Source organism: Cryptotermes secundus, unplaced genomic scaffold (genome assembly GCF_002891405.2).
Source record: "Cryptotermes secundus unplaced genomic scaffold, Csec_1.0 scaffold685, whole genome shotgun sequence".
NCBI classification, from domain to species: Eukaryota; Metazoa; Arthropoda; class Insecta; order Blattodea; family Kalotermitidae; genus Cryptotermes; species Cryptotermes secundus.
The window spans coordinates 727934-741538 of record NW_019734365.1 but is presented as its reverse complement, the minus strand read 5'-3'; the positions used below and the strand labels follow the sequence as shown (position 1 = coordinate 741538).

General features: G+C 39.2%; 1 protein-coding gene across 1 annotated transcript in view; it reads left to right on the top strand.

Annotated features, from left to right (window-relative positions):
- The first annotated feature begins 356 nt into the window (after positions 1-356).
- The window catches only part of LOC111868893 (protein CLP1 homolog), a 22294-nt gene continuing 9045 nt past the window's right edge, over positions 357-13605 (top strand). Inside the window, exons 1-6 of the mRNA XM_023859967.2 lie at positions 357-637; positions 750-911; positions 993-1212; positions 2431-2601; positions 11261-11451; positions 11667-11886. Of these exons, the coding sequence (XP_023715735.1) occupies positions 536-637; positions 750-911; positions 993-1212; positions 2431-2601; positions 11261-11451; positions 11667-11886 (1066 nt within the window). The 5' untranslated portion in view covers positions 357-535. The remainder of the gene's footprint in view (positions 638-749; positions 912-992; positions 1213-2430; positions 2602-11260; positions 11452-11666; positions 11887-13605) is intronic.

Genomic DNA, 13605 nt, shown 5'->3' with positions numbered 1-13605 from the left:
ATTGATGTAAATGAAATGTTATGACTTTACACAGACTGGTAAGAAACTTTCTCCAAATAAATAAATTTTGCAACTCTGACCTTTTGTACTCCAGAGTCTCTTATTCCATAGTTTTCTTTTTTTCGGAACCGGGTTCAATATCACTTCACTTTCGGAGCAGAAACGGTCAGAATTGCAAAATTATGTATTATTATTGTTGAGAATATATGTTCACGTTCAGTCGGGCAGGATGCAAAGGATGGTGGTATGATAGTATGCCGTTTTACCGATCGTGCTCTCGGAGGTGGTGGCCATTGTGTATTTAGTGTAGGAAGACAGGAGCGACAGGAGGACAACAGTATTGCACTCGTACGCGTAACGACCGTTGGCGCTCGTGACCGGTCACGACGCTATTTTGCCAAACAACAACAATGACGATGAAACGTTAACAACCGAACCTAGTTACAAAGACCGTTTTGACGGTTTTGAGTGTTTTGAGTATTGTTGGAGTTGTAGGCGGATCTGACTGGTTTGTCGTAATCGAATACAACTAATAATGATAGAAGAAAAGGTTCCAAAGGTTCAAGAATTTAAGCTTGAACCTGACTGTGAATTGAGATTCGAAGTTGAAAGTAAAAATGAAAAAGTGATATTAGAAGTGAGTTGTATTATGTTTGCCTAACCTTAGTGTTTGGAGATATATTTATTTACCACCCATAGTCTTGACCATTTTTCACTGTATGTAATTGCTGTTAACACTTTTCTTTCAGTTAAAGAGCGGAATGGCAGAGGTGTTTGGTACAGAACTTGTGAAAGGAAAAACTTATGTGTTCACAACGGGAGCAAAGATAGCCGTGTTTACATGGCAAGGATGTGTTATAGAATTGAGAGGGAAGACGGATGTTAGTTACGTTGCGAAAGAAACACCCATGGTAAGTGACACAAGCTATACATACACAAACATTTGTTGCTGTAATTCTGTTTCTTCTATTTTCACCCATTTGTCTTCCCAGGTTATGTATCTCAATTCACATGCAGCATTGGAACTGTTAAGAAGAAAGGCAGAACAAGCCAACGGTCGAGGGCCTGTAACAATGATTGTGGGCCCAGTGGATGTTGGGAAATCAACATTATGTAGGTTGCTTCTGAATTATGCAGTTCGAATGAGCCGAAGGCCAATATTTGTTGATCTGGATGTTGGACAGGGTCAAATTTCAATCCCTGGCACAATTGGTAAGGATAAGATTTTATTATTTACATGTGTGCAGCTTCATGCTGTAAAAATAATCAGTGTGAAATGTTTATGTAGTGAGGAACATATCACTGAATATAGAAATGCAGCCTTAACAGAATTTAACTACTGAAGTATTCTAGTTATAAAAATGAAAGAATATCTTTCAGCTCTTCATGTTGTAATTGTTTTATATTAAAAGGGCACTCACAGGCATTATTAATGATATAAAACAGAGCTGTCCAACTTGAAACCGTTATGTAACTACTGTATCTGTGCACTTGTGCTGTCCAGCTACATACAGCAAATTATTTGAAAAATCCCCTGTAGGGCATGATGTGGGAGCCACCCATACAGTTTTCAGTCTAGTATTTAAACTATTAAAATAAAATATTTTATGCATGTCTTGAATTTTCGAGATGGCTCAAGAAAGAAAACTATCTTGATTTGAACACTGATTTTTTGTTGTGAAATTTGATAATTTGCATATAAGTGCTTTTACTTTGAACAGTAGTTTTCAAAGTAACTGAATAGTTAGCATCATGATGGTTGGCAGCACTGCAATATATGAACTTGTTGACAATATCTGTTTCTGTTCATGGTGAAAAAGAGGATGACCATTTTTTAATTGAATGGTACATGAACATTTTTCATTGCAAAGAAATGTGATTTTAAAAGATAAAAGAGTACACTTCAGTGTATTGTGAAAAAGTTATTGGTCTTATGAATTTTAATTGTAACGAAAAAAAATTGGGTTTGTGGTGAAAATCTTTATTCTTTACTAAATTAATTACATTTTATAAATTCTTGTCTTAGTACCACCTTGAACTGAAAACGTTCTTGAACATGCCTAGTTTTATGACTTGAAGTTCAGGTTCATTATATTGCAGATTGTATATTCCAGTTTGCAGTATGTTATGGCCTGTAGCTTGCAACAGTGCAATATTACACCTGATATCCTAGAAGCCTGTGATTGAAGTAATTGCCAAAATCACCCTTTTGGAGGGTTCACCATGTAACAGATGCTCTAAATCAAGAAATTTATGTTACCCAAGCTCTCGAGAGTTAGGGTTAATATCCTTCAATTAATTTTTGAAGGTTGGGTTTTTAGTAGACACATGTGGAAGGTGAATTGATATGCTCTTATGATGAATAGTAGATTAGTGAAATTGATGGCTGGGGTTGGTTTGAATTCATTTAGGTTTCCTTTTCTTCAACAGGTGCACTTCTGGTAGAGAGACCTGCTGCCGTTGAAGAAGGTTTCTCTCAGCAAGCTCCACTAGTTTATCATTATGGACATAAGGCAGCAAGCACCAACCTGGCTCTTTATAACATGTTGGTGTCACGACTAGCTGAAGTAATTTCAGAAAGAATGCAGGCTAATAGGAGAGGTAAGCTAATGAAAGAAGGCAGAATTGCCGGTTGTCCTGATACTGCTGCTTCTGTGTGCATAGCAGGCACACTCATGACAGTATAGTTTGGTATTCTGCATAAATCATGTATTCCTTGTGCAGAGTGCATGAAGTAAAGCACAATGGGTAGGTACTGTTGATTCACATGTTCCATCTCTAAAACAAAGTCAGCATTGGTCAGATTTTATTGTGATTCATTTTTCACCTCATAGCTGTAATCTTACTTGAAGTAGAGCTAGAAGTTATCAGAATTCTCAAAACTCTCTCATCACACAAATAAATGGTGCACAGAATAAATACCTATAGATCTCATTAAGATCTATAATATTTATGTGAAATATTTTTTTCACTGTGATTTATATGTATTGAAATTAGATAAACAATAATTGCTCTGTACATTGTATTGTCTGCTGTTGATTAGCTTTGTAAACACTAGACTTTATAACCATGTGTACGTCAAGACCATTAACAGTTGCGTGCATGTTCTCGGCTGTAATTCTGCAAATCATGTTTTGTTTGTGCATTTTTTTTGCCTCCTGTCCTCCGTAGTATCAAAGTTGTCAAAATTCCAGAATTCTTTTAATGCGTCAGAATACTGTGATGTGCTATATGACGTCTATTGCTGTGTAACGGCTGTAATGGGAACGCAATAAATTGTTTGAAACAGCGGGATTAATGAATTCCCACAGTAACCAGCATAGAACATGTGAAATCGAACCCTGGGAGAAGGTGCCCTCTATTCCATCCAAGACCAGGTCATAAGTCCAGACAGTTTTTGACATTTGAGTAGAGTTGAGGTGAATTGAGTTGACAGATTGTATTGAACTTGTATTCGACTTCAGCAAAAAGTGTTCCACGACAAGGGACCAAGACAGTTGACTGAGGATAGCAGTGCAAGTCATTATAACAGTAAAGAAGAAATGTCTGCAGAGGTTATAAATGATAATAATTGTACTCACTAGTGGAAAAGAGTGAGTCAAATAAATATTCACTCAAATCCAAGACCTGCTTGAATTTATTTGTCATGTTACATAGGCAACAAGTGACAATACAAACAAAAACCCCTTCTTTGGCATGACCTGTTGCCTAGTTATCTCTGTGGCTGTTTATGTGTTCATAATTGGGTGAGCTCTGTGTGTGTGTTTACTCCCTGTACTCCTTTTCGCCCTGCCATTTCTCATTCCACAAGCTGCTTTGCACTCACTTAGCATCACCATCTGGAGGTGATACAATTATGCCCAATAGTGGTCTTGATACCAGATGGACTTGGTCACACATTACCTATGAATTGAAAGAAATAACCTACTTAAAGAAAGAAGTGACTCTGTGATACAGCTCTTGCAGTTCTTTGTAGCAGTTTTCTTGTCACTGAAGTGCAGTGAGTTTTATTTTTTCTGAAGTCATGCATGCAATTTGTAAGCATTTTTGTTCATGTGTTGCATTTAGTAATGTTTTAATTTCAAAAATATATGTCTATACTTCTCTGAAAACTCATATATTTTCTTAAGTACATGGGACTGGATGAAAGGTGTCAAAAATAAAAAAAAAATTATATCTTGGAAATGAATTGTTTTACACGTATCCAGTTTTGTCATTGGAAAGGAAAACTCTGAAAGTTTTCTTTTCCATGCCTGACTTATGCACATGTGTCAGCTGGTGACCTTCAGTGAGCTCAGTAATGATGTCGAAACCACAGGAACAGGTTCAATGCATGTGGCTAGCAGATTTGCAATCACTTACGGCTGTTCAGTGTCGCTTTAGAATGCAATGTGGATGTCAACCTCCTACATGGCAAGGCATTCAGTTCTAGGACAACAAACTGAGGACTGCAGGTAGTCTGTTGTGTGTAAAATCTCCTGGCAAGTCATGGATCTCTGAAGAAAATGTCAGTGTCATTAGAGAGGCATTCCAGCAAAGTCTGCGCAAATCGTTTCTTGCACTTAGAAATTCCACATTCAGCAGTGCACGATGTGCTACACGAAAGGCTTTCCTAAGAGCATACAAGATGCAAATGATTCATGCAGCAAAACTGAGTGACCAAGTAGCACACACAAACTTTGCTGTGGACATGCTAGAAAGAATTGATGTGTCACCCAATTTCTTCCACCAAATGTGCATTTCGGATGAGGCAGCGTACCATGTCAGTGGAGTTGTAAACAGGTACTACTGCAGGATTTGGGTAATTGAAAATCTACGTGTTACATGTGAGTTTGAGAGAGGCCACCCCGAAGTGAACGTGTGGGCAGGCTTAATGCACGACAAATTGATTGGACCGTTTTTCTCTTCTGAAAAGTCTGTGACTGGATGTTCGTATTTGGACATGCTGGAGCTGTATGTGCTGCACCAGTTACCAACTCAAACTATCCTACAACAAGATGTGGCACTGCCACATTCCTACCACTATGTTAGGAAACACCAGGATAGAGATATGGCTGGGAGATGGATCAGCAGAGGTGGACCAGTAGTTGGGCCTTCTAGGTCGCCAGATTTAACCCTACTGGAGTTTCTCTTCTGGGGTTATGTGAAGAACATTGTCTACCAGGTTAAGATCAACAACCTTCGACACCTGAATACCAGCTTAACCTTTTAAAGCCTAAAGGCGACATATGGAGTCACAAAAATAAAGTCAAGGGGACGAATGACTCCATATGTCATCGCGCAGTCCATGCGTGTGGCCGGCTTTATAAAATCTAATTTTAAGTTATAAATTCTTTTTCTACTTACATGATTTTTGGACACGAGCTTTATAAGTTGTCTCTCTTCCCAACTGCGTCATCTAACAGAATGTTGGCTTCGTGTGGAAATCTTGGAAACATCCGGAAATGCAGAGTCCGACGTCGCACTTCACGCACTTTGTCCGGACGGTTCTTCATTTCCCACGCGAAAAGCACACACGACACCTCAATTGCGAAGTAGAGGAAGTCGGCCAGTGATGTGGTTTGGCCTCCTCTAATTGAGATATCTCCGATGAAACGGCAGGGGTTCGACCCCTGGGCTGTTGATGGCGAGGTGGACCCCTTCCAGCATGTTCCGCACAAGAGCGAGATGAAATTCTCTGTGTGACAACAGGATGTAACTGTTCAGATCCAGGAGATGGAAAAATAGTCTATTTGTCCATTTCCAGGTTTGACGACAGATGCTATAACTGTTTGCCACAGTTTGCCCACAGCTCCACCTGAATAATTATTCACACTTCTCTTGCCATGCTGGTGTGGTGGTCCCCAGGTTGCCGACCAAGATGATGGTTCTTCGTCGAAATCAACCACCAGTGATGTGGTTTGGCCTCCTCTAATCGAAATATCTCCAATGAAACGGCAGGGGTTCGACCCCTGGGCCGTTGAGGGCGAAGTGGACCCCTTCCAGCATGTTCCGCACAAGAGCAAGACGAAATTCTCTGTGTGACAACAGGATGTAACTGTTCAGATCCAGGAGATGGGAAAATAGTTTATTTGTCCATTTCCAGGTTCAACGACAGATGCTATAACTGTTTGCCACAGTTTGCCCACAGCTCCACCTGAATAATTATTCACACTCCTCTTGCCATGCTGGTGTGGTGGTCCCCAGGTTGCCGACCAAGATGATGGTTCTTCGTTGAAATCAATTTCTGATTCACTTTCCTCAACGCCACTCTCAGAATTGTCGGTACAACAATCTGATTCGGAGTCATTTATGAGCTGAAATATGTCCGAGTCTACCAAACGAGACGGCGCAATGGTTGGTTCACAACTTCGCAGAATGCTAACTTTGACACTGCTTGGCTGTGGTATGCTAACCTTGAAGTTCTTATAATCTACTTCCAGCAGAGTGAGAACAGAGAGCTTGTTGTGTAGTTACAAGCGATAATAAACAATCAGGGTTCTTATATACGAATAGATACTCGCTCACATCTCTCCATGCTGAAAGACCGTACGTGACCAGACAAGGAAATGCAAGACTAAACAACTTCTACATTAGGGTCTGCTGTGTTGCCACATCTGCTGCATTCATACTTGCAAGAACTGTATGAATTCTTATAGAGAGACGACAAATTGGGGATTTTTTTTTGTTGAAATCAGTCTAAAAATTTTTACACATTTTATAAAGTCTGTAAATTACAATATCTGATTCTATATTCTTTCTAGAAAAAAGCAGCGTTTATTTGGTTCGTTTATCACAAAAATTGTAGAAATCACAGCAATTTTAGTAAATGATTACAATTTTTATCGCTTTATAATCGCGGGCATTTAAATTAAATCAGTCCCGTAGCCATTACCGGAATTTAAAGGGCCGTCTCTTAAAGGATAAGGGACGCTATGGCTATGGTAACACCAAACGTGTATGAAGCAGCATGGCGGAAGGTGCCATTTGTAAATATATACTTACTTATATAATTATATTTGTGAGACTGATCACAGACATTACAAGCATTTTTCCTAAGAAATGAAGAAATGGCAAATACACGTACATCTAGAGGCTACTTGAGACTAGGAGCTTTAAGGAGGGATGAATGTGACATGATGACAGAATAGTTCAACAAGAGAAGCCATCTACTGCTAGGTAATTGCTCAGTAAACATGCATCATGACAATGGATACACACACAATAGACAAATTGCTGAAGAGTAAACACAACAGAGAAACCATGGAAATTATATTTTCTGTGCAGTCCATGTCCTGTATAACTAGGATCATCTGACAGCTATGAGATGGTACACAGCTGGCAGCAAAGTGAGCACAGAAGTTGAAAAGGACATTGTTGAGAGCCACTGCCAAGCAGTGACTAGTGAAGACATGGAAGACGGAGAAGACTTAGTGTTTGCATTAGTGATTTGTTAAGTGTGTAGATTATTGACAGTGTTATAATTAATATAATTAATTATTTATCTAGAGGATTCATCCAAGTTGGAGGCTTTGTGTACATTTTCATAACAAGCTTATTTTTTATGGTGAGGAGTTGTTAGCCCCATGTCAAACCCCCAAGCTGAAGGACCACCGCTTGTCGGCTGTCCATGACTGCTTATTCAATATATTTACAGCTTTGTACTAGGTTTTGTACTCGTACATTAAGGGAGGAACATAGACTGAGTGTGTTTGAGAATGGGGTGTTAGGAGAATATTTGGACTGAAGAGAGATGAAGTGACAGGAGGTTGGAGAAAATTGCATAATGAGGAGCTTCATAACTTGTACCCTTCTCCAAGTGAAGGAGGATGAGATGGGCAGGGCATGTACGAATGCGGGAGAATAGGAATGCATATAGGATATTGGTGGGAATGCCAGAAGGAAAGAGACCAATGGGAAGACCAAGGCATCGGTGTGTGGACAGTATTAAAAGGGATCTTAGATAGGATGAGATTGGGTTGGATTAATCTGACTCAGGATTGGGTCCAGTGGAGGGCTCTTACGTACACAGTGATGAACCTATGGGTTCCATAAAATGCTGGGAAATTCTTGAGTAACTGTAGAATTGGCTGTTCCTCAAGAAGGGCTCAGCTCAATGAGTACACACACACACACACACACATATATATACAGTAAAACTTGGTTATAGCAACATCGGTTTCTGCGACACCTTGTCTTTTGCGTCAAATATTCAATGGTACGAACTAATTCCTCATAAAGCAACTGTTTTTATACCTTGCTTAGTACGACATGCACAAATGCATCAACCTCGTATGTAACGTCCTTTTCATTCCTGAATTTCTCTGATATCGTGGGAAAGTTTGATGTGTCTGCCCACCCTCACTTTCTCTACTTGCTGACGTGACTGTCCTGGAAGAATACGACCGCGGGCTGCAAGAGGAGCGTGGGTTTTATGCGAAAACAAGGGTGTGGGGTGGGACTGCGTGAATAGTGCAAGAGGACGCGGCAGGTTGTTAACTGCATTCCTTTCCTAGAATCTCGTCTAACAGGACCTCACATTGTCTACTTACCCTATAGTGTTCCTGCCTAAACCCAGAGAAGTGCAGTAGNTGTGTGTGTGTGTATATATATATATATATACCATATGTTCAAAAAGTATCCAACTTTATTTTTTTCCGCTGTAAATTGGCCAAAGAGGTGGGGAAACTGAGCTTAGTGGTAGAAGGGACTTTCATGCGCATGTATGATTTTTTGCTGATTCGCAACACTGCCGGATGCATCTTTGGCTGCCAGATTGCGAAGTGGTGTAATACGTGTTCGACGCATTCTCGTTTCGCTCAAGATGACAGAATGCTTGGAGCAGTGATACTGCATTAAGTTTTGTCAGAAACTAGGCGATACCCAAGCGGAAAGAATTCGCAAAATTCAGCAGGCTTTCGATGATGATGCAATGGCGGTCCCTCAAATTAAAAGAGTGGGTCAGCTGCTTTAAACATGGCTGTATGTCGGCGGACAGTGAGCAGCGTTCTGGGAGACTGCCAACGAGCTGAAATGCTGATGTTATTGAAAAAGTGTAGACACTGATCATGGAGGTCCGTTGTTTGGCCATCCGTGAAGTTGCTGATGAGGTTGGGATCAGCAGAGGTTCCGCAGACACAATTTTATCTGAGGATTTGGGTATGCGAAGAGTGGTGGCAGAATTTGTGCCCAAGCTGCTTTCGCCGGAGCAGCAACATCTCCACCTTGAGGTCGCGCAGGACATGCTGATGCTGGAGTGCGCCAACAGGGATCCTGAGTTCCTGAAAACTGTGATCACTGGTGACAGAGTCATGGTTGTATGGATATGACCTGGAAACCAAGGTCCAGGCGTCACAATGGAAGCATCCAACCTCCCCGAGGCCCAAAAGAGCACGACAGGTTTGGAACTCTGAAGGTGATACTGACTGTTTTTTTCGATTACCGGGTGTTGTGCATCATGAGTACGCACCACTAGGCCACTCTCAATAAGGAATACTACCAAGAAGTCCTCCCACATCTTCGTGGTGTAGTTTGGTGCAAGAGACCGGAGCTGTGGGATGTACGCAACTGGCAGCTGCATCATGACAATGCCCCAGCTCATTCATCGCACCTGATCCAGGGTTTCCTGGCCAAGCATGGCATTCTGCAGGTTTGCCAGGCTCCCTACTCTCCTGACATGGCTCCTTGTGATTTGTGGCTGTTCCTGAGATTGAAGACACCGCTAGAAGGCTGCCATTTTGACAGCTGTGAGGACATTATACAGAAAGCGACGGAGCAGCTGCGCGCCATTGCAAAAGAAGCCTTCCAGAATTGCTTCCAGTGATCGAAGGACCACTGGGCTAAGTGTGTGGAGTCACAAGGGGCCTACTTTGAAGGCGATTAGGTATTGTAACCACCCAGATACAGAACTTTTTTTTCCTGGCCCAAGGTCGGATACTTTTTGGACAGAGTAGTATATAGAATTATTTGTAATTGTGAGGTACAGGTGTTCAGTAAATCCAATTATGAATCAAAACCTTGTGTCTAGTCACTAAAACATGACAATTTTACTGAGGAAGTTGGATTGAGAAGCAGTGCCTTTGAATTGTATTTGTGATGTGCCCAGTTCAAATCTTGCTGTGTACGTTGACTGTCATGACTGGTTGTTTGTGGTTTTCCTCAGCCTCTCCATATGAATGCCAGGGTTGTGCTTTGAAATAGGTTGTGTCACTTTTTGCCACATCCTTTCCAGTTTTTCATTCACTGATCATATTACCGTTGAATAATACGCTGTTCAAGCTACTGACATTATTGTTAATTACATCATAAATACAGAGATACATATTAAACTTAATATATAGATATATAATGTTATATTTTAGCGTCCTGTTGCACTGATTTAAGTCCATGATTTATTTTATCCGTCTTCTAGTGCATACATTTATTTATCCCCTCTTTTCACGCTCACTACATGTTTCGGCATCAATGTGCCATCTTCAGGTGCTGATCCAATCCACGACAAACTAATTCATTGCATGCCTTGTCTCGCTCCTGTGACTGCATGTGTATAACACACGCAGTCACAGGAGTGAGACGCAACACAGAGCACAATACACAATAGTGAAAGAGAGAGTGCTCCAACAGAGGATGATAGACGTGACTCGCGTAATGAAACACGACGTAGGAAAGAAATATGCTGTACAATTTTAGTATTTTAACACTTGACATTTGTCAGTATATATGATAAATATATATTTTAGTTATTTTAGTATGTAAAGACAAGGCATGCAATGAATTAGTTTGTCGTGGATTGGATCAGCACCTGAAGATGGCACATTGATGCCGAAANATATATATATATATCGCTAAAGCTTGTTTCTCTATTGCTTCTTATGTTAGTAAATAGTTACAATGAGGACAGAAGATGGTAGCAGTTGAAGATATGCTGTAGTTGGTAGTACAGTGTTGACCTTTGTTAAAAATCCTCTAGATAGCAGCACCACATAATGCATGTTGTTATTCTGCATTGTTTAGTATGTTAGTTTAAACATAGCTGTCTTTTCAGAATTTGTAAGTTGTTGAGGCTGGGTATTTTTGATGAAGTTTATTTTTAACAATTATGTGTTTAAATTTCAATGGTCTTTATGTCGGTAATGAATACCTATAAAGACAAAAGGATAACATTTTGTAAAAATGAATTGATTATTGAAGAATTTCTGAATATTGCCCTGGGATATGTTGACTAAATAAATTAAATGTTTTATATTTTCTGCCATTAACATTCTTACCATTTTTATTCTAGCAAATGCTTCAGGTGTGATTATCAATACCTGTGGGTGGGTGAAGGGTGACGGATACAAGCAACTCACCCATGTTGCTCAAGCATTTGAGGTGGACATCATCCTAGTCTTGGATCAGGAACGACTGTACAATGAGCTTGTGCGTGATATGCCAACATTTGTGAAGGTTGTTTACCTACCAAAAAATGGAGGTGTAAGTATCTCAGTCTTCTTTGTATGAAGTATATAACTGAAAACCCTGTTGGGAGAGGTTCAGCACTGCTAATGCCCTTTGCAGACTCAAAATTTAAGTAAAAGAAGCACTATCTAATTTCCACTTTTCATACCCATGGGTTCTACCAACATGATAACTAAACTCATGGTATTGTGTCAACTGAATAATATTAAGCCTTCCTGTATATTTTATAGGTTGTTGTACGCAGTCAGAGTGCACGGGCAGAAGCAAGAGATGCTAGGGTACGTGAATATTTCTATGGTTTGCGTACACCATTATATCCTCATTCATTTGATGTCCGTTTTTCTGATGCAAAAATCTACAAGATAGGTGCCCCATCACTGCCAGATTCCTGTATGCCTCTTGGAATGAAGGCAGAGGATAATCTCACTAAACTAGTAGCTGTGACACCAGGTAGGTGTTATTTATTTATTCTGTTTAAAATTGCTGTATCAACTGCAGATTATGTAGCATCAGAAGTCATGACGATGACCATATAAGTGGATATATGTGGCTTAAACCTGTGCTGCATCTTACATATTAGAAAAAAGTAAAATTAGTTTTCCCTTGTCATGTTTACTTAATGTAATAAAACTTGGTGAATATAAAAGATATTTAATGTAAATAGTGTGAGAGTCCTGGGATTATAGTGAATTTAAATGGCACAACAAAGCATCAGTTTCAACACTGGAATGTTAACATCATATTCAAGAATGTCAATCTCTGTTTTATAGGTTTTTAGCCTGTTTCCAAAAGAAAAATCAAGCTTATGTGCTAATGTATATACTTGGTTCCAGTGTGCGACTGGAGAGCCCCCAAGTGTCATGTTTTTAAATTTCTTCCTTCAGAAATTCCAGCAATTTGGTTATGTGATCTTTTGATGTGGGTACACAGTGCTTTAATGTATGACAATGAAAATAAGTTTATTAGATATTTAAAAAAAATAAGTACAGTAGAAAGCCGATTATCTGAATTAGTGACAAAGGTGGTTTGGATAATCAAAAATTTGGGTAATTGGTTTAAATTGTTATATTTGGAAAAGCAGTATTATAACACTGTAATAATGTATTTACTATTATAATAATAAAAACGAAAAAAAAAAAACTTTTAAAACAGGTGAAACGTGGAAAATGAATAAATGTAATTATAAATTAACATTTTCAAACACTTACATTTGAAAAAGTCCAACAGTGATGTTTGTTTAGCAGACACATTTCTTGGTTCTGGTGATTCAGTTAATTGGCAGTTCAGATAATCAGGATTCTTATAATCAGTGCTGTACTGTAGCTTTTGTTGAGGTAAATTTGATTAAAAGAGAAGAAACATGGTGACCATGAATACTTGCAGAAATATTAATTTTACATATTTTGATATTCAGTTTGTTTTGGAAATAAGACAAGAAGATGTAGGTTTGAAAGAAACTAAATGAAATTAGTAAACAGCTGTTACAAGAATCATCACTTGGCTTAAATACTTAAAATGTGAAATCCAATAAAAAGTCAGTAAATATATGAAGTAATTCGTGAAGGTGAACTTGGAAGATGGCAGCGGTTGATGTAGTTCTCGATTTTGCCTCACGCCTTTCTGAACAAGATTTTTGTGATAGTAAGGAAATTAGCTGTGTGAAATGCCAAATGTTGACCGATTATTTGAAAGTTGCACTCACGGAACTGAAATCTGCTCAACAAATAATTAGGATCTTGCATGATGAAAGAGTAGAACAGAATAACCTCAAAAACCAAGTGAACCTTTCAAATGCAACTAATAGGAAACCAGATGATGTACGGTTTTCGAAGATGAAGAAGACTACAAAAGACAACCGTACTAGTAATACTGTGGATAAGGTAAAACATAAAATTAGAATAGTAGGAGACAGCCATGCAAGAGGTTTGGCTAATGAGTTAAAGTATAACCTTACTCTTGAATTTAACTCTCAGGGAGTAGTGAAACCTGGATCTTCATTAGAACAATTAGTAAATATTTCTGATACGGACATGAAGAATTTAACAGTGAGTGATGTATGTGTTGTGTGGGGAGGTTCAATGGACGTTGGCCGAAATGAGACAAAATTGGGAATTCGTGCGTTAAAAGAGTTTGTTAGCTCTCTTAATCATACAAACGTTGTGGTGATAA